At 44.1% G+C, this 21,975-nt stretch overlaps 1 protein-coding gene across 7 annotated transcripts in view; it reads right to left on the bottom strand.

Annotated features, from left to right (window-relative positions):
• Positions 1 to 21,975, bottom strand: part of numb (NUMB endocytic adaptor protein) — a 419,433-nt gene that overhangs the window by 285,276 nt on the left and 112,182 nt on the right. For 5 of the 7 annotated variants that reach the window (XM_071598365.1, XM_071598366.1, XM_071598368.1 and 2 more), the window contains exon 1: positions 7,222 to 8,303. The exons of the other annotated variants lie outside the window; for them this stretch is intronic. In XM_071598365.1, the coding sequence (XP_071454466.1) occupies positions 7,222 to 7,278 (57 nt within the window). In that variant the 5' untranslated portion in view covers positions 7,279 to 8,303. Of the gene's footprint in view, positions 1 to 7,221; positions 8,304 to 21,975 lie in introns of those variants that run through there. 7 annotated transcript variants of the gene reach the window in all.

Here is a 21,975-nt window from a genome sequence, read left to right as displayed (position 1 = left end):
GGGGAGGGGGTTCAAGGACACCGGCGGTTTGCCGCCCGTCCGCCAGGCGCGCGCATTCCCCGGTGAGAGGCTCGAATCGCGAGACGTCCGCATCGCGAATAGGCGGGCGTGGTGGGAGGACGCATCGAAGCTGTCAAAGCATGTTCGAAGCTCGAAGCATGTTAACGCATATGCGAGGAGGTCCTCGCACCCCGAGGTTGAAAGCAAGTCAAGCATTAATGCATCCTGCGGAACATCCTGAGGGGGACCAATTCTTTCAGATTTCAATCCCCGCTGAGTTATAACGTTAGGTTGGATTACAAATTCAAAAGCGCCACGGGAGAACTTTATAATAGGGAGCGTCGCAGTTGATGAACATTTTTTTCATTCGGCTGTAAAGGTACTCCAAACAATACTCCCCTATTATGACAATGCAATTATTGTCCCGCATTAAAGGAATAGTAAATTGTACTTATCAACATTTTTTTAATGTGCCACCGTTTTGCATCAAAGTTTTTACCATCACTCTTCCTGCTATAACCCATGCATTTGTTACTATTTAAGAATGGGCATAGGTAACAGCGAGCGCTTGGAGCGGATGCACCCTTTCGAAGCGTTGGTCTCATCTTTGAGGCAAGTCATTGAGCGGTGCAGGAGGCCGATAATTGGGAATTTAACTTGATTTCTATGAAAACGGTTCCAAGGACTTAAACACTATTCAACCATCTTAGATTTTAGGGCGTGAAGAATTAACTGATCCTTGTTTTATTCGTAGAGTTCATCTGGGAGCCAAAACTGCCCAAAATGCATTTGCATGAACAAAATTACATCTCTTGCTACATTCTGTTCGCTCCGTATCACATACGTCATGTCTCGTACTACGTGCGTGCGTGTGTCTGCGAACGTGCGCTTGCCTAAGAGTTTTTTCGAGTTTTGCTTTCTTTTCCCTTACTTTGTATTCATTTGGCTAGGATTCAAATATTAAGCGTCGCTAAATTTCGTCTTTATACAATTATTTAACAGAAAGATGCCTGTGTTGTTGCCGATGCTAAGAATCATCGCGAAAGTTAAAAATAATTATAAAATGCGTGATTCTCTTCATACCTTTCCTACCTTAGAATTTTGATAATAAATATAATTAAATTAAAATTTAACATTAAGTTATTGTTTCATAAGTTCTAACTCTGGGGCAAACAAAATCAAACTGGTAATTCATCTCTAAGTTTCGATTTAAATTTTTCATTTCGCCTCCGTTCGTTAATCTCGAAGATATTGAGTCATTTTCGCACAATCTTGGAGTTACACGACAACATATAAAATGTAAATGCCAGTAAACTCAAGATTGACGAGGAAAGCACGGTCTTTCAGATACCGGCAACAAGAAAACCAATTTCTCCGCCATTCGAACAACTGCGTGCCACAGAGCGCAGCGGTGTGAATGAGGAGGGTGAGGCAGGGAATGGATGGAATGCGGCGCAAGTGAAACTCGGGGTGGCGCTTGGGACAGACGGACTGATAGACCTCTCGCCCCCCACCCCCCCGCATCAACGCGAGCGACACACCAACGGGTTTCGCTGGTGACGGCAAGCAAACGGCCGCGGTGCGGATGGTTGGTTGGTGCACGTGCTGGAGGAGGGATTGATCGCTGCTGCGCGCCCGCCGGTCGTTGAAGTCGCGGGGTCGGCGAGCTGTCGAAGGAGCGGAATGAGATTGGTCGACCGACAGCGGCTTCGATTCGACACTGAGACCTCGTCCACTCTCGTCGACGCCAATCACATACTCTTTACTTTCGTCGCCGACGCTGGAACAGACTGGAAAATAGCTGAACAGACTCCCGCACGAGTGCGTGTTTATTTCGTAGAGATACGATCTCTCGTCCAGCTACCGATTCTTCATCGAAGAAATGTCTTCGAACAACGGAACACCGAAGTGTGACCGGGACCGGTACTTGTGTAAAAATTCTCGCCCTCAATAAAATACTGAAAAAAATCTCTCTCTGCTGTTAAGTTTTTAAACACGCCTACAGTTGTCGCTGATTAAATGGGCAGTCGTGCATGAGTTGCGCACCTATCGAGAGTTCATCAAACGCGCAAGAGAAGTAGTTTCATTGGTGGGAGTACAGTGGGGAATTTTATCTATGAATGCACCATTGTAGGCCGCAAAAAATCATAGAAAATAACCGGTCTCCGTGCAAGCGAAGTTGTAACGTACGTACGTTTCTCATCCCTGAAAAGCCGAGGAAACGACAGGAATTGGGTTTAACCCATGCACCGGAAGGTACGGATACTTATGACGTGACGGAGTTATTTCATCGCTTCGTCAGCCGCAGAGGCCTAGTAGAGATTCCATGGGCCGCACTCGTAAACGTGCGGGCCATAGGAAGTGGAATTCTCTGCTGGTGCAGAAAACAATGGCCACTCCCGAGTTGTAGATGTGTGGTGTCATGGCAGCAGTTAACGTTTGACTGAACCTCATTCACTGCATGCGAGGGTTTAGGTGCCGCGTTTGCTACTTCATTAATAAATGGAAATTAAAGAGAAAATATCTTGAAAACTAGAATGAGGCGAAGCCTTAATGCATACACTCATTCATAAACAAATCACAAAGAAAATCCTAGGGATGTTGACAGCTTCACATCGCCGTCATTTACTCTAGAGATATATTTACGCAATAAACCATGAACGCAGTTATCAACCCGGAGGTCGGTTGGGGAGGTGATGGTAGAGTTCACCCAGTACTAAGCCCAATCGAGCGAAATTCACAAATTAAGAGTAGGGGGGCAGTGCCTTTCCCTGCGTTGCTCATGGTGTCCTGGAAAGTTGAGGAGCTGGGGGTGCCCAGAGAGGTGTGCCCAGGAATGGTACCCGGGCCCACCGGTCAGTTTTTCAACGCTCTACCCCTGGACTACCACGTCCACATTTAGGTAATACGTCATCGAAATACACACGGACGCTGTTGCCAGGTTCTTGAAATTCAGCCTTATTCCACCATAAGCATAAATAACGATGGGCACAAATGATGGCCGCATATTGTCACAAACATGAAGCACGTCACAGAAGTTCTGAAAATGTTTTAGGTAAATGTAAAACTTTCCTCATTTAATCCATAAATATATTTTTTAATGAAAACACTTAGAGGGGAGGAAAGCATTTCATTTTCTTTGTCAATAAACTGCAAATTTTAAGATAATGAAAAGGGGATGTTACCTCCAAAAACAATATTCAGTTTGGTACACCCTATAAAGTATGTTGTGCGAAAATATGCCTTGAGACAACACCCAGAATATAACCATAAACTATAAGATATATTGATGTACGTGAGTCGTTCCATACCCCTTAGGAAATCCAAGAGAACGGCTCTTAGTATCAGAAAAGGTTTGCCATTAGCAAACCTTATCTCTCACTAGATGGTTTTAAAATTTTCAGCAATATACGATACATCAGGTGATTTCATTTTCATAGTCGATTGAAGTAACTAACTTTTATTTACTGAAAAAAATGAGTTTAAACGTGGTGGTACATGCACGAATGGTGAGAATCGTTCGGAACGTACAGTGGAAAAGACTTCCTCCGAAATGATTGACAAAATCCATGTTATGACTGATAGACTAATCAAAAATCGCGAAATAGTTGAGGCCACATGCATATCACAGTGTTTTCAATTTGACACGATCAATTGCGTGTGAAAAAATCTTGGTAAGATGGGTTTGCTCTAAGTGAAGAATCAACGCAATCGTCTGGTCGATTCGGAGGCTGGTTTGGTGCTTTTCCATAGCAATCCTGGCGGGTTTCTGCGTCAATACACAACTGTGGACGAAGCATGGTTACATTGATACTCTTCAGAGACAAATGAACCGTCGCAACAGTGGGTTTCTCAAGGGAATCTGGCTCCGAAGAAGGCGAAGACGGTATCGGCCGATAAGGTGATGGCCACGGTGTTTTGGGATGCACACGGAATCAGCTACATCAATTGATTGCAAAAAAAAAATTCAAGCAATAAACGGAGAGTATTATGCGTCGTTATTGCGCCGGTTAATCGAAGAAATCAAAAGAAAATTCCTCATTTGGCAAAGAAAAATATTCTCTTCCATCAAGACTATGCACGGATGCACATCTGCGCATTTTCGATGGCGAGAGTTATGGAATTATTAAAACATCCACTGTATTCAGAAGATTTGGCCCCAGGGATTGTATTTATTCCCAAACTTGAAAAAATGGCTCGGCGGACAACTAATCACGTAAAACGAGGGGTCATTGCTAACACAGATGCCTATTTTGAAGACCGTAAATCCTCCTGATTGGACGACGTAAACATTTTGGAGAAACGCTGGGAAATGTTTGCTGAGCTAAGAGGTGATTATGCCGGAAAATAAAAAATCTACCAAAATGATGTTTTTTTTATTATTCCTAAGGACTTACTGAACGGCCCACTTTATGAAATGTAATATAACATTATGAATCTTAGAAGAAATTAGGCAACTACTTCGTTCTAAAAACCTGATTTTAAAAAGAAGGAAGCAGATTGTCAGTGTTCGTATCAGCATGGCACTCTACGGATGAGATACATGTAGCATTGAAAGAGTTGAATAACTTCTTCCAACATTAGCGAGGAATGAAAGCCTTTGAAACAAGGTGCTGAAGAGGAGAATATGGAAGATCACACGGATAGACAACGTGAGGAGCGAGGAAGTATACGAGTATTAAAGAGTAAAAGATGAAAGGACAATATGGAGAACCCGACGGCACGTAAGAGGAACTTGATGAACTGGGCACACTTTGAAGAACAATGGGTTACTTAGAAACATAATAGAAGGAAAAAATATAAGGAAGATTCCACGAGGAAGACCAAGGTATAAGTGCTCGTGCATATGACAAATTAAGGTGGAGGTAAAAGAGAGAAGGTATCAGAGGGTGGGGGAATTAACACTGAATGGAAAAGAATGTGAGGCCGGAGTATTAGCCAATCTTAGGGTTGAAATCCTGATGATGGATGCTGATGGAATCATGGGTAGACATCCTCACATTGGGCAACAATCGCTAGAGAACTCGATTTACGAGACGCAGTGATTTAAGGGTGAGAAAAGGGAGAAGTTGAGCTATCAGGGGTGAGGGCATTAGCACTGAGCAGACAAGAATGAAGGGCTGCAACATATAAATCTTAGAAATCAAATGCTGATAATGAGATAGGATCAGCGTGGGATACCTTGCATACCCCCTGGTGGACCCTGACTCTTTTTATTATACAGTTGGAAGAATTGTACATTTTGTAGTAACCTTAAGCTGTCGCGAAACCACTAGTGACTTACAGAAATCATCAGGGGAATATTCTCATGGACAGCCAATGGAAATGACTCCCTTCGACCGGGACAACCAGACAGCGAGGGCACTTCGACGGAAGGTGACACAAGCGCCGTGGACGGAGGGTTTTCCCGGTGGCGCGTGATTCAGCCGCGACTGAAGGATTCAAAGGAATGAGCTCGTGGTGTCACCGCCCAATTAAAGGGAGGCGGGGCCAACAATCTGTCCTCGCCTTCCTCCTCCCGAGCATTAGGCGGTTGCGGCTCGAGCTGCGACTCTCACTTATTGCTCCCAGAGACCGCCCTTTTTGAAACTTGGAAAAATGTGCTGCAGCAATGATTTTCTGGGAACAGAAATTTCAACACACATACGCCACCAGAGGGGAGGAAATGAGATCGGCAGCGAAGATGAAATAAGGAGTCACACACTTTTATCATACCTAACATGGAGTAAGCCCTTTAGGAACATCTGTGGAGATTAATTAAGGAAACTAGAACCAAGGGATCATCAAACGAACGGTGGGGAGATACTGGAATGAAAAAGATACGGAGACGTGTTATTTCGGGTTGGTTAGACCTCAAATCGCAGAAATACGTAATGATGGAATTGAAGAGGATACGAAGAAAATCTTCCCGGTTCGTGAAAAATCCGAATGAGGTAACAGAAAGAGTCAGATTGATATTGAGAGAGCTTGGATGTAGACATTGGAAACACGACGATTATTGGTGCGACTTTAACTCATATATAAATTACATTCAATTCCATTATTACGCTTAAATATAGCGAGGTAATATTCCCCGCCATGTTGTAAGCGTAAAAATTACACCGGTAGGCGAGATCACAGGGAGAGGTTAAACAGGAAACCGATTGCAGAACCGGTCGGTATACATAAAAGGAATTCATTTACCCTCACATTATTCGGAACCACAACAGTAGGAAGCATAGCTTTCCACTTTTGATTTTCCCGGATGTCATTTAACACAAATCACACTAAATTCTAATTGATGATGGCCTAGCACCCCCTGCCACACGCCCTCATGGCGGCTTGCAAGGTAAGATTTAGATGTTTCTTGGCCTTCCGACTGACCTTCCACACCTGCGACACTTATTATATCGTTTTGGTAATCTTTCTTCATCCATTCTGTCCAAATGTCCTCTCCTTTTATTTATCTCCCCCTCATTTTCGCATTTAGGCTACGGTACTTGATACTCTCACCTCTGTCTCTATTTCTTTTTCTATCGTCTCTTTAGTGCCCTGCAATATTGCGTAATATTTTCAATTATTATCATGACTACTGTTTTTAGGTACCTTTGAACAGTGCCAACGATCTCTACGGTAAAGAAGAAATAGACGGATTGGACAAACATTGAGGCACAACGCATTGATTAGGGAATATAATAGAAGGAAAAATAGAAGGGAAGATTCCACGAGGAAGACCAAGAGACATGTACATAGGATAAATTAAGATGGACGTGAAATAGAGAAGGTATCAAGAATTTAGGGAACTGACATTAATTAGAATAGAATGGAGGGCTGTGGTAAACCAATTCTAGAATTGCAATAATGATGATGATGAACTGTGCCACTGACGCAATTACTGAGTTCAAATATGTTTCTTTAATCTATTTCTATCTGGTAAATGGTATGTGGGGTCCTTCAAGTATAGTTGAAAGCATTTCATTGTTCTATCATCATATCGTTGTGTACGTTGACTACGTACGAGTGGCAAAATATAAATGAAAAATAAGTGAGAAACGTGCTGTGCCGGAACATATATCCTCATTCCTGGCCAGACACGAGAGTGCGTTCGCAAGAGGGATGAATGAGTGAATCTTCGACAGATTCCGGGACACGTACATAAGACAAGAGGCGAGCGCGCGCTGACGCAATTGCTCCTCCAACCTCCCTACGGAGGTGCAGTCTCCGATGCGACGACGTACGTACCTTTTCGCGTCCGGCGGCTCTGTCCAGGGGCTCGTGAGTCGAAGTGGCTGCTCCCATGGCGAATCCCCAAAAGAAATAACAGTCTTGACGATCCTCCCTCCGGAAGACTCCTAGAAGGCACTACCCGAAAACTTCCCTGCTTCCTGTCTCAGGCGTAATCGCCCAAAGCCGGCGTAACTAACGATTACAACGGACCCCCGTGATCCAGGGGATGGACGGTATCCACTCGGGAAGGACAGATTCACACGACCCACACTCGCTGGCGACGGTGAAAAGCGAACTAATTCGGACGATGGCTGGTTTGAACAAATATGGATGGAAATCTGGGCAGGAAATACACTTCGAAAGAAAGAATTAAGAAAATAAAATGAGAGAATAAACTTTCCGGTCGCCCTTTTGGGCACACGCGTTTCTTTTCTTCCTTCCCACCTCAGACCCTCTTTGGCCTCGAATTACTTCCTCCGATCAGAAAACAACACGTTAAGGCACAAAAACACACGCACACACGAACACAAGCGAAGGTCACGACGAACCGAAGAGAAACGATGATAAGAAGAGAAAAACCACAATAGAAACATCCCACGCAGGTCACAACACAACCAAACTGCGAACTAAGTCGAGAACACTGCTATTGACGGTCGATGGAGGGCTCCCGCATCCATTTCCAAAATGGAAGGGCTCGTTTTTTAATTGATACTCCTGGGTAATCCTTCGATTGCGGCCGTCAGCTATCCGCAGTCTCCCTAGCGGAGGCTCTCGCGAGGGACTTCTGGGAGGGATGACCCCATCGGCACCAGGCCGCAGAGAGGATAGAAGTATTTCGAGTGCGTCGGGAGATGGGGCGGTAATCGCGGGGCGGCAGCAGCAGGCTGGGGAATCACCTGAACGACGCACGCACGGCGAAGGAACTCCACTCACTGGCGGAGGGAGGGGTGGCCGTCCACGGGGAAGAAGAGCGACGCGCTGGGGAGGACCCACGGGTGTACGTAAAACCAAATTAAAGACAACTTCGGTTTTCGGGCGGGCGGACGGCTGCGACAGTGAGACGCACGCGTGATACCCGGAGACGGATGCCTACCTATCGGTCGAGGGCGCGGCGATCAGAAGGCGTCACTCTATTCGGCGGATGGGAGGGACGACGCTCGTGCAGACGAGGGGACACCACCGATGTGTGCCCGAGGGCCGCCGGTCGCAAGGAAACGAGCGTCGACTCTCTCCGTTCGTCTGCAAACACTTCAGCCCCGGAGGCCGCGTCGGGCGAAACTGGCCTCCGTCGGCCGTCGCCACTGCCCCCCCCCACCCAAACCCCTCGTCCCGCCGACCCCCCTCTCCGCGCCGAGGACGCTCACGACCGGGCCTCATGCACGCACGCACTCGCGTAGGGACACGCACACACACAAAACGGTTTCCAGCGGCAGGGGGGTACTCGCTCTAAGGGAGAAAGGTGGTCGAGGGGGGAGTGCGAGGAGGTAGAGAGGAGAGGGAAGGTGGAGAGGAAGGCACGCGGTGGCTTCCGCCGAGGAGGAGAGGGGGCTGGAGTGGTCGGGTCGGGGTGTGGAAGAGAGAAATACGGGGGGGGGGGGGTGCTGGGTATAGGAGGCGGATCAGGGGGGGCGGGAGGGTGTGAGAAGTACGGGGGGGCGGTGGAATGGCCACGTTCATCGTCCGTGTTCGAGGTGAGAGAGAGCCACGAGGGAGACGGTAAGAGATGAAATAGAAACTATCGATGCCATGGCATCAACAGGCTTCGAAGGCAGAGTAGGCCAGGATAAGACCGGTCGGACCCCGTCCGTCGGGCAGGGGGTGGAGCTTTTTTAAAGCCGTTAATGCACGGTGAACTAGGATATATGACTGACGAAACGTACATTCCCGTGCCCGCCACGATACTGTGGATAATGGTCACAAAGAACGTCGATCGCTTTATAGGTTACTGAAAAATAACGCGCGTGAAATTCATTGGGAAGAGCCGCATGAGTTGAGGGGACGTGCTAGCAAGGAAACAAACCAGCTTCAAACTTCTAGCATGCTGAACGAGTGAGAAAACACCTAGTACACTAGTGAATTTCGATTCGAATGCCGTCACATGTAAACCGCGCACATGATGGAATGTAACTGCCAAAGCGTGAACAAGAGATCCGCGGTCGATTCCGTCCGATTCCCTGATCACCCTAAGCGTCACCCATGCTGTGTGATCTATCAGGTCCCAATTCTTCCTGGAAAACTGCACGCAGCAATTGGAATAAGGAACAGACATCCCCCTCTCTTATTACCCTGTCGGCGTGTGAATTTTACAATTCATATGGCTTGGAAGTAAGTGAGCTCTACCGTCGTCACCCATCAACCAACCTTCGGATTGTTGGGTGCGGTTTGATTATTGAGGGACTGCCATGAGCCATGCCCATGCTGTTTCTATGATCTCATGCGACGGTATGAATTCAGAGAAAGTGATTAAATGAGGTCATGATCCGCCCACCCGTGGGACTGCCTGCATCAAAATGCATTCGAGAATCACTCGCACCCCAAGAAATACGTGAAAGGCATGCAACACAAATGACCGTGGTTTTCTCTTAAAAAAACGCGAGTTCAAGTGAAATGCAATAAAAAAATGAGGGATGAGTGTTACTTCGACTAGGGTATGCCACGTGCGGAGTCGAATTGGATTAGGTGTAGCGGAAAGGAGTTTGATTCATGACATTTATGTAATAAATCTAACACCGTCTCTGGATTCATAGAGCTAACAATTTCGAAGTCACTCACCGAGAGAAGTTTAAGTCCTACACGTTGAACTCTATGCATCAACTTGTCACTTCACAAGCTATGAGTGATAATATTCTTGATTTGTTAGCAACGAGCAAACCCGAAAAAGTTTTAAACATGAAAACACTTAAAAGAATAGGTGACCACAGAGCAGTAAATGCTACGTTTTACCTCTATGGGGTCCGAATAAGAAGCCTAGAAGAAACATTTACTCGTCTAAAGAGGGGGGACTGTAATGGCTTAAAATGCGTGTTACGGAGTCAATTTGTTTATTTTAAGGAAGAATGGTAAACACCGAAATTTTGATGATACGTGGAATCTCTTCCTTGGTATCACGCGCTCTGCAGTCAACAAGTTCATTCTCAGTAAATTTATAGAAGATACACGGAACCTAGATAGTACGACGCGGATGTTAGGAAAGCACTGCGACGTCAAAGGCTATGTATGTCACGCCAAGATGAAAAATATTTGGAATGATATCTCCGGCGACGAAAGAAATGAGATGACTTATGATTGCAAGATATCTACGGCAAATGCCAAGAGGAAATTTTGGAAAACGTTAAGCAAATTCAAAAGGAAAAGATTAGCTGAAAATTTGAAAGAGAATCCGAGAGAACTCAGGTCGTACTTCATAGAGGTTCAGGGATATATATCCACAGTTGATTCACTCAAAAACCATGCATCATATCAAGCGTGAGATAAACATTGTCAAATCTCCCGCAGATAAAGGAGTAGCAACATATTTATTCATATACATTTCGCAATAGTACAAGCAGTAAATTTGGGCAGAATCTTTCAACCGAAAACTAAACTAAATGGTTGGTGGCACCAATTTATGACCAAATGATGGACCATTGTGATGATTTAATTGAAAAATATACATTAATCCAGCCCTAACCAAACGCACTGATTAAACTCAAGGTTTTTTCCTCAGCAACAATTTGAAACGTGCGACCATATAGGCCTCTCAACTTAAAATCCGCGAGGATTTGAAAATACTCTTGACTTTTTGATATGACTGACGTTTGGTGTTTATGATTGTGGCCAACAATTTTTAATTTTACTCGGTTTTTTATTATGACCGCGGTTCGTCATTTTTCGCGCAATTCCCACTACTTTATTTTTAATTTAGCCCAAAGAAATACGAAAGCATGGCGAAAGTTGGGGTGCAGGTTGGCGAGCATTTCATTCCACCGAGAGGCGCTCAGGTACCAGGGTGCTCACGTCACGTGCCCCTCACCCCTTGCCATCCCTGGCGGGGACATTAGGTTGGCCCCAACACGGGGAGGGGGGTGCACACCCACTCCCCCTTCCCCAAGCGATTGCCGAGTGCCTCCTCTCCCAAAGAGAGCTCTCCTCGAGTGCCTCCGCTCAGGAACTTGCACACGTACCATTCCCCTCAGAATGGAAGGCTTCCTTCCTTTCGCCCCCGCCCCCTAACCAAATGGAGGTATGCAACTCCTCGCATTCCAATCTCATCCTATCCACTTTAAGCTACATGCCGCATAAAATAAATGTAATACAATAATATTTATGATCCATGACCATCTATCCGCAGCATGTACATGTCTCAGATTGCTCAGGTGCAAGTTGCAGACGGAGAATCGGGATGAGCAGGGTTAGTTAGTAAGAGGGGTAAGACAGGGTTGTCCATAATCACCTGCGCTGTTCAACGAATATGTGGAGGATACGCTGAAAGAAGCATGGGAAGAACTTGAGATAGGAATGAAAGTCGGTGGACAATTCATAAAATCAGTTCGGTTTGCTGATGATCAAGCCTTAGTTTGCCAGTCAGCCAAGGGATTGAGGGTATTTCTGAGTGAATTGGAAAGTAAGTGCGATAGATATGGGATGCGAATAAATGTAAATAAAACAAACAGTTCACCAAATAAAGTAAGTGTAACAGCTTACATATCGCTGAAGTGCTTTGGACCAAAACGGTCAAAGTATTACGGACATGAGGAGAAGAATTACATTAGGCAAAGAAGATTTCACTAGGAGGAGAGAATTGATGACGGATACAAGTATGTTGAGTGAGGATGTTAAAAAAGACTCGTCACAACTTTAATTTAAAGCGTGTTTTTTACGGCGTGGAAATATGGTCATTGAAGGGGTTGGTTTGCTGTTGATTGGAGTCTTTTGAAAGGTGGTTGTAGAGAAGGATGGAGAAGGTGCTCCGGTGCGAGTGGAGGACGGAGAGTCCGGATGGGCAGTGTTAGGACGACATGCTATGCAGGGATGTCCATGATCACCGGTGCTGTTTAACGGCATACGTGGAGGAAATGATTAAAGAGTCATGGGAAGAACCGGAGATAGGAATTATACTCGGCGGGGCATTCGTAAAATCAGTTAGGTTTGCTGATGGCCAGGCTTTAGTTTGTCATTCAGCCAAGGGGTTGCAAGCATTGCTAAGTGAATTGGAAATTCAGTGCGACAGATATGGGATGAGAATCAATATTAATAAAACAAAGGTTATGCGATTTTCTAGAAAGAAAAAGGCTAAGCTAAATATTAAAATAGGAGGCCAAGAACCATAGCGAGTGGAACACTTTGCGACATCTTAAGTTTCTCGGAACATAATGGTCAAAGCAGTAGGAACGTAAGGTGAAGAATTGCACTAGGCAAAGAGGCTTTCTCAAGGAGGGAATTCATGACAGGAACGTTGAGTAAGGATATTAAGAAAAGGCCCGTGAAAACTTTGATATGGAGCGTAGCTATATACGCCGCGGAAACATGGTCAATGAAGCAGGATGACAGATTTAGATTGAAGTCTTTTGAAATGTGGGTGTGGAGAAGGATGGAGAAGGTGAAGTGTAACGAAAGGAAACAAACGAGAAAGTGCTAGAAACGATGGGGGAGGAGAGTGGACTGTTGGGAGTATACCAAAGGAAGCAGGGATATCTATGATCTCCAAAATTTTAACAGATACGAAAAAACAACGAATCTTTCACCAGCCTTCTCATCGAACTCACATAGGACTCTTTTCTGTGGGCCACCAATCGAAGCGCGGCCCTTCGGAATGCCAGACTAAAGCTGTCATTCATTTTATTTAGAAAACATGAACACTTTTCCTAAATTTACCGATTAGGATTGCCAAACAGTGCAACATCACAGACGACGGTGGCAGTGGATCACAGCTATTTAAATCATGACTATTGCTGACTTTCGCAATGATTTTTTTCTTATAGTTCGGCTCGTGATCCGCTAATATGGCGGACTGGAATCGATTCGCTTGACTCGTGAAATTGACTATCAATGAGGCAGGTAAATGCTGACTTTGAAAAGTCGACGGGTGAATAACAAAGAAATTAACACACATTCCCCATTTAAATACACAATAAATATCGTATTTTGTAACAATACTACATTTATTTGCTACGCCTACCTGTCCGAGTCTATAAATCTACATCGGAAATGTTTTCTTGGCGAAGAAGAAATACATCGCACTCTAGAGAGCATCGAGTACTGTCGAATGTAAATGGCCAAAGAAAACACGACTGAACTTGTCTCGCCCTTTGGGAAGAGCGACGAGAACGAAAGCCTCAGACTGGAGCAGATGCAAGCTTGTTGCTCGCTTCCGCCGCGCAGCAATGCATTCGGCGCTACCGTTGCCTGGGGACCATTGGGGGGGATGAGTATTTCCGGTCAAAATTAGGGGTAAAAACACGGCGCGCGCACCGGAAACCCATCTCCCTCGATCCTCCCCAACAGGGGTGCCACAAAGCTTACTCGAGTCCTATTTCAAATCTTCACGGATATCTATGATTTAAAAAAATAATACGTTTAGAGATAGTTGAGGCCGATACATTGTGGAATTCCATAGTAGTGCACCAGGAAGAAACAAAATACTTGGCGTTTCCGCAAGATAGATTTTATCGCTGTCACCTACGAGAGTTGTTTCGGAAAGTTACCTCTGTTTTCGTGAAGCGTGAGAAGCAGTGTAGGGAGTCGAATGGTCGCTGTATTGAAGCACACAGCAGGTCAGTACGTCTTGAGCTGCAGTGGCTGGAAGGTCGCGCGGCTTGTCTTTTGTTTACAATATTGAGTCAAAATGAACAACACAATTAAAATTCCCGCCAAATGTGAAGTCTTATCAGGGATAAGGTTTTCACTGAAAAAACTACAAAGAAGCTAAAATTCATCGGGAAATTTGTGCTCTGTACCGATAAAATGTGTCTTTAACATCTACATCTACACACTACCCCGCAAGCTGTCGCAAGGATGCGTGGCGGGGGTGGTAGGTCACCAGCCATTCTACATACATTCACTCTTTTTCCTCATGCACCTGGCACCCCGCGATCCAACATAACCGCGCGGAAAGGGAGCAACCGGACACCAAACATGCAGCATGCCTACATATTACATGGTTAGCAGATATTCCTATGCCTCCACAAAGAGCACAAGAAAGCACGTTAATACTGGCAGGCACACATGCAATTCAGACACTTATTACCGTTTAGTATTCTATGCATTCTAGACGGAGAGTTCACAAATATAATAGACTTTATATACATTCATGTACACCCCACTTGGCTAAAGGGTCCATGGCGGGGGGCGTCAGGACGCCAGAATTGGATAGTATTTTTGGGAATTTAATCTTGTAAATTCCTATTTTCGACAGCGTGTACCTTTTATTTTCTTAGCTGCCCCCCTTGATATTTTTGTCGCGAATAATTCGCGGGAAAAACGAATACTTGAATCTATCATCTAACTCTCTTATTTAGTGACAATATTTGGCCTTACCAATGTAATTAGGGGGCCCAATTATATCTCCGATGTCGGATGCAAAACCATACGCTTTCCATATCTGTAATAAATCTCTGAGTCTTCGCATATCTAAAGATTCCCACCCCAGATTCTGTATCAAATGCTTGACGCTTTGTGTCCTTTGGTACGAATTTTTCACAAATATAGCGACCTTTCTCCGTACCCTATCCAATTTTTCAAATAATGTTTTTTGAAAATACGCATGTATTGAGTGACAAGAATTGTGCGTCAGTGTTGTCGTTCGTTTAAGAGTGAGTACAAATGTCCATGATGACGACAGAAGTGGCCGCCCGTCTGTGGTGAGCAATAAACTGCACCTGAAAATTGATGAAAAAAGTTCGTGAAACCCGGTGTTTTACGATATCTGCAGTCTTTAGAAAGTGTTCCACAGATTTCTACGACACAATTGCATGGATAGACAACTCAAAAATTTGGCTACTACATGTTTTGTGTTCGTCGCTGCGATCTCAGGCGGCAGAATTTTATGCTAAAGGAATTTGAACGATAATTCAGATATATGACAAATGTTTAAATCTGTTTGGCGAATATGTATAAAATAGTAGAGATAAGTAGTTTTGAGATGATAATAATTGATTTTCTACATATATTTCAGTGTTTTTTTAATATGTTAACATATGTTACTTTCTGGACAGTCCTCATGGTTTCGCTGCAATGCTGCATCACCTGGACTGACCAGGTGATGCAGCATCTCCGGGACCTGATGAGATACCGGCTCGCGTGTATAAAGAACTATCGTCTGAAATTGCTCCTTATCTTAATATAATATTTAAGAAATCATTAGCAGAAGAAAGCGTGCCAAGTGGCTGGAAGATGCTTAGTGCTTCTGTGACGCCCATATTTAAAAATGGAGACCGGGAGGACCCCAGTAATTATAGGCCAATATCGCTCACCTCCATCTCCTGTAAGATTTTTGAGCACATCATTGTTAGTTCCATAATGAGGTACCTCGATAGCCAGGATAGTCGATAGCTCGATAGATTTATTGATAAATAACCAACACGCGTTCCGTAAAGGTAGATCCTGCGAAACTCAACTCGCACTATTTGTTCATGATATAATGCATTCCGGTGAAAGTAATATTCCAGTTGATGCAATATTTCTAGATTTTAAAAAAGCTTTTGATAAAGTCCCTCATTGCAAGTTACTCGCTAAGTTGGAAAGTTATGGAATACACGGGAGTGTTATATGCTGGATAAGACAATTTTAAAAAATCGTGTTCAAACAGTCGTTCTGGACGGTGTATCATCCGATACTGTTAAGGTCACGTGGGGTGTACCACAGGGAAGTGTCATAGGCCCCCTCTTGTTTCTTATTTACATAAATGACCTCAGCACCGTGGTTAATAGCAGGCTCCGTCTTTTTGCTGAAGATGCGGTGATTTATGGGGACATTCGAGGTCGCGATGACAGAGTCACGTTAGCTAACGACCAGAATGCAATCCAGACTTGGTCGATGCATGGCAATTGGAATTAAATTTGAAGAAATGCGTAGTAATACATTTTTGGGAAAAGAGTAACACCCCACCATTTAGTTACAAAGTGAAGCAAACAGAAATCGCGAGGGTGGATTCCTTTAAATGCTTGGGTGTAACAATTACTCACGGTCTGTCCTGGGGAAAGCACATACGGGAAATATGCGGTCGCGCTAATAAAAAATTGGGATTTGTAGGAGGAGTGCTGGGTGAATGTGACGAAAAAGTGAAGGAACGATGTTTTATTGCCCTAGTCAGGCCCCACCTAGAGTATGCTGCCAGTGTATGGGATCCGCAAGAGATAAATTTAATTTCGGAATTGGAACGAGTTCAGCGGGGGGGGGGCTGGGTTTGTCAAGGGTTGCTATGACCAACGCAGTAGCGTAACTACTTTGCTAGAAAATTTAGGCTGGGATTCCCTTACACAGCGGCGTTTACAATATAGATTAAACTTATTAAAAACATTTAAAGATGGGTCCTTTTCCGATGACATCAAGAACATAATACGAACCCCAACGTATTACGGGCGGAGGGATCACGAATGTAAGATTGGAGAGATTAACTGCAGGACGGACGGATTTAAATGGTCATTTTTTCCGAGAACAATAAGAGACCAGAATTCTTTCAATCGAAATCGCCCAGGATCCGGCTCGACATAATAAGTATTAACCTACAAGGTAGCGACCGCGCAGGGTTATACGCTTATATTTATATTTCTATATATATATATATATTTTTTTTTTTGCAGGTTTCCCTTACCTTTCCCCATCCATTTGAAAAACCCTAATCTCCTCATCCCTTACCCTTTCCTCCTGGTGCTGCACCCCCTGCCACACACCTTTTTGGTGGCTTGCAGGGTATTGATGTAGATGTAGATCAGATGATGCTACAGGGTAGTGAAAATAGTTGACATCAATAAAATCTATTCTGTGGAAACAAAAAGTATTCGGATACTTCCTCGTGGAGTTATATGTTCGCCCACTGAAAGATTTTGCGATCAATTGAAGCATGAAGAAGCGAGGGTTTCTGAGATTCCCCGAGTCACCGTTGATAATGGATGTCACTTCTGGAGATGACGTGAGACCGAAACACGCTAATACAACACATACCGACGCGGTCACAAATCAGTCGTTGGAATTAAGTGTTTCCGCGGAGACTTGGTAAGGTACGAAAAACTGCGTTGAAGCAATCACTGAATCACAATTACAGGTACGCAGAGGAAGGGGTGAACCTGCAATCGGGCAATTTACACCACAGGACATCAAATTCTCACGCAGGGAAAAAATTCCTCTCCAAGGATTCATTGAAATCACTTTTGATACTCGCTCGCAATTATTTTACTAGTAATTTCCGAGCATGCAAACAGAAAAGGGTATACTTACGAGAAACCGACACTTGAAAACCACTGGCAGGAAGAAAGTCATGCAACAGAGGTCGTCTTACCTGTAAGAGAATTAAAAAGATTAAATAAATTCACTTGGTTGCAACGAAATACCTTTCTCCGGTAAAATTATCAATATTAATACCTGCCGACGAATTAAATATCAATAAATTTCTAATTCAAATCGAGCAAGACAAAATTTTAATTCTAACAAATTTCTAGCAAGATAGATAAGGGAACTTGGACGAATCTCTATAATATTTTATGGCCATCATGAACTGTAGGCAATAAAATTGTGAAACTCTTAAGGAGACTTCCGAGATGGCGATAACGCGCACATGATTGCTCCTCGCTCTAATCAGTTCACATTCATTCAACGTGCTCAAACGAGTAGACTTCGGGTCACGGTCACGGGAGTCTGATAATACGGGAAAGTGTGGGCAGTTGCCTCTGCCTCGATTCCATTACTTCGGGAGCGCCTTCGTCCTCCCTATATGGAATCCTGACTAAGTTGGATTGATTGCCGGATTGGATCGCTTGCAGCGTAGAGGAGCTAGATTTGTGAAACGCTGTCATGACAAGAGGAGAATCACATCAAAATTATTAGGGCATCTAGAATGGGAATCACTCATGGAGCGAAGGTTAAATTGCCGATCAAATCTCTTGCATAAATTGGAAGAACGTCTCTTTAGCAGTGATGTTCAAAATGTATTATTACCCCCATCGTATTACATTGGGAGAGACCATGTCAATAAAATCAGAGTGATTGAGTGTAGAACAGATAGATTTAAGATGCCATTTTTTCCACGAACGATAAGGGATCAGAATAACATTGTCCACCTGCGATAGGGTATTATTCGGGCCAAAATTAATCCACCCCCTGCCACATACCCTAGCGGATGCTTGCAGGGTACTAAAATAAAAAAGATCGCACCACGCATTTTCGCTTTTAGATTGCTTTCTCGACGCTGCCACTGCAGCAATCTTGCTGATAGTTTTAAAAATCAGGGCACAATTTGCTCTCCTGGAAAAGGTTTTACTCATCGAGGACTCTATTTCATCATAATCGACCTCTGTGCGCGTCAATCTCACCCCCATGCTATGAAATAAAGGATTGCACTATCGCGTACGAGTTCACCATTGACTTCGGCCGGATTCCACACTTAAAAATTGAGGAACGGCCGTCCAAGCGAATTCACCCATTTCGTTCACAAAATGTGAGATGAAATTTATACATAAATTCGCTAGCGGCAGTTTTTAGGGGACTTATGAAAATCGGTATCTTTGAGAAAACGGTCCTAGATAGTTCGAATCGGAAAAGTCAGAGTTAGCGAAGAGCCAGGAATACAATGATATTGCTTTGCCTGGTAGTTTGAGCATCGCCCCCACACTGCATCGTCGATTCGGCACCGACAAAATTCGGTGGGAACACGAATCGCCATCTCAGTCGGCGTCGACCTGGTAATAGTATCGATTTCCCGAGTGATTTGGATAGACGGAAAATCCGGATCGATTTTGTGAGCTTCAGCATGTGATACGGGAGTGGAACGTCACAGCAGCAGAGCGGGGAAGAACGCAGACATTTTTATCATGGTGCGTCATCGTTGATTGCCAAGAGTTCAATGGATGTATGAGGCAACAGGCTGAGGATAGGTAGAAGAACAATTGGGACACTATCGGAAGACATTGCAACAATGAGGGGGGGGACGAGATGAGTGGGCTCGTGAAGCGCGACTAAAGATACTCACCGAAAGAATCGTCCCCTCAACCATTTATTCAACTTCTCTCTAAAAAATGTAAGCAGAAGAGCTGAAATCGATTAAGAAAAATTAAAAATAAATAGAAGGTGTTGTCGTGCACTTAATTTAAATTTTTTAATTGAATTTGCAACTGATGTCAGATACGACGTTTTCTTTAGAATGTATGCCATCAGCAATTCGGCTTACGTATTTTTCCTGGCATTCTCGGTTCCTACAGAGAACAACAATCCGTACGGAGGAGCGTAATGGAAGGAGGAAATCAACAGAAAGAAATTCGGTAATCGGAAAAAATGAAATATAGGTGATATGTGGATGAGGATGAGAGGAGCTGAAGAAGGAAAACGGTGTAAAAATGCAAGCGACGCAATCGAGAGATTGACAGTCAAAGAAGAATTGATACGATAAAGACTGACAAGTGAGGTCAGCTCTCTGTTTCTCGAGAAAGAGAGACCCTCTTCTCCCTCCAATACGATCGCCGATCACAAAGGACTGAGAAAAGAAAAGCGAAAAGGAGGTGCGGGGATCGCTTTCCTCTAGTACGAAAGACTTAACTTGGTGGAATACAGAAAAAAACGGCGAAATGTTCGGGGAGAGAGAGTAGGGGAGGCGGTGGAATAATGGGATAAAAAAGGAATAAGGTTCCGGTTGGCCTTGGATTTGAAGTCCTTCGGCATGTTCGTGGGGGGAAGGGGAGAGGGAGGGAGGAGGGATGGGAGGGGGCTGCTGGTGTGCGTGCGTACACTCGCAGGAGGATGATAGCGCTGCCGTCCGCCACCCCCTCCCCCAGTCCACCCCACGAGGTTTCGGGCCGATGCGACGGGCTCTCTGAGATGCTCCACATACATCTGCATAGATTCTGCATGGCACCTTAAGGGTTAGCGGCAGGGAATGATCCCACATCAAGTTCACGTAACAATCAAAATTAGATGTTACTTAAATTTCAGTGAATAGATGAGGTGGTCAAACGACTTAAAAAACTGCTAGGGAGGCTTTCGCGGTGAGGTGCAAATGAAATTATCTTTTCCGGGAGTGAATCCCGCGTTGTTCAACTTTGATGGTGTATACGTAGGGGTTCAAATTCGAAATGCGACTGGACAAAAATCCAAAAATTTGATTTTTTTTAGAAATTCTTGATATATATTTGTAGATGAAGCTAGAATCATGGTGGAGTTCTAAATACTAAATCGTTTCTGAAACGTTCATGGAGGGAAAGAATAGTCCAGACTGTTCGTATTCCGTCAGAAAATCTGAAAAAAAAGGTCGGAGAGAGAATGACGTCGGATAAAATTTGCTATTGTTGTATATCCATTGAATCACCTGCTAAAGTTGCTTTATTCTCACCACATATCTCTGTAAAAACTTGATCGTCGGCAAATAAACGTATCTAATCATTAACCACGTAGTTAAGATCGTTAGCGTAAAGAATAAATAAAGTGTATCCAGTGACACTTCCCCGGGGAATACCTGAAATGATTTCTACTATATTACAACTAACTCCATACTTCCCTTTGTACTCGATCATTCGTTAAGTCTTTAATCCGCCCCAGAATATATTCTTATATGCCATAGGCTTCCAGATTTTTGAGTCTCTTACTTTGCCTATAGCATTTTTTTAAATCTAGAAGAACCGCGCCCACTGGAGCATTGATCTCTCCCGAGCTAAGGATATCACGAACGAAAAGCCCATGTTGTACCTTGCAGGATTTACCCTTCCGGAAATCGTGGTGATTTTTCATCAAGAAATGTCGACTTTCGAAATTTATGATTATCAAACTGAGAATTATATGTCCCATGATCTTGTATGATACGGATGTGAGGGAACAGACTGTAATTGCTCGATTACACCGTCTACTTTTAAAATATACATGCAGGTAATACAATAGCTGTTTTCCACTAGATGGGAATTTTGTGACTTATTAGAGGTATCTTATTGTATTAGTATTTTTAGTGCCCTTTAATATTTATTTAGTATTGGGGTGTGTGGCAGGGGGTGAAAACACACTAGATCTTAAACATGAAAATAAAATGTCTTCTTCGGTAACATGTAAGACTGACCTTCAATCTTTCATTCGGCCCTCTTCGTTTAATGTGAGAAATAAATATTATATTGTATTAAATTTTGGCTTGCATCATATACACGTTTTTTATTTACTTGAAGAGATGACTTTATCAGTTATATTTAAGACATCGGACAGAATGGGGATACAAAGGAGTGGTTTTTTCTCTTTGACCTCATCATAGTTTTGTCTCTTTCCCTCAACCCCCGTTTTATACTTGAAACAGATCAATGGGAATTTGATTTGCAAAACACGGTAGAGTTTTTATTTCAAATTAGTTTTATCAAGGAGAGAGTCCACACTGGAGTGAGAGGAACATACAGGCCCAGGTGAAATATTGATAAGAACAAATGGGGGAGGAGGGTGAAGGAAGACATGCCGAGGGGGTTGATGGAAAGGGGTTTGGATGCCCGCGGATGAATGGTGGGGCTTCCGCCTAACCCCTGTCGACGCGGAGGGGCAGAGGAAGGGATCTGGGAAGGGTGAAAGGAAGGAAGGAGGGGAAGGGCGTCTCGATACATGCAAAAAGGGGAGGGCGAC

The sequence above is a fragment of the Hetaerina americana genome, unplaced genomic scaffold, assembly GCF_022747635.1.
Source record: "Hetaerina americana unplaced genomic scaffold, ioHetAmer1.1.p SCAF_10, whole genome shotgun sequence".
Taxonomy (NCBI): domain Eukaryota; kingdom Metazoa; phylum Arthropoda; class Insecta; order Odonata; family Calopterygidae; genus Hetaerina; species Hetaerina americana.
Note: the sequence above shows the minus strand (reverse complement) of the source record. Positions and strands in the feature narration are given on the sequence as shown.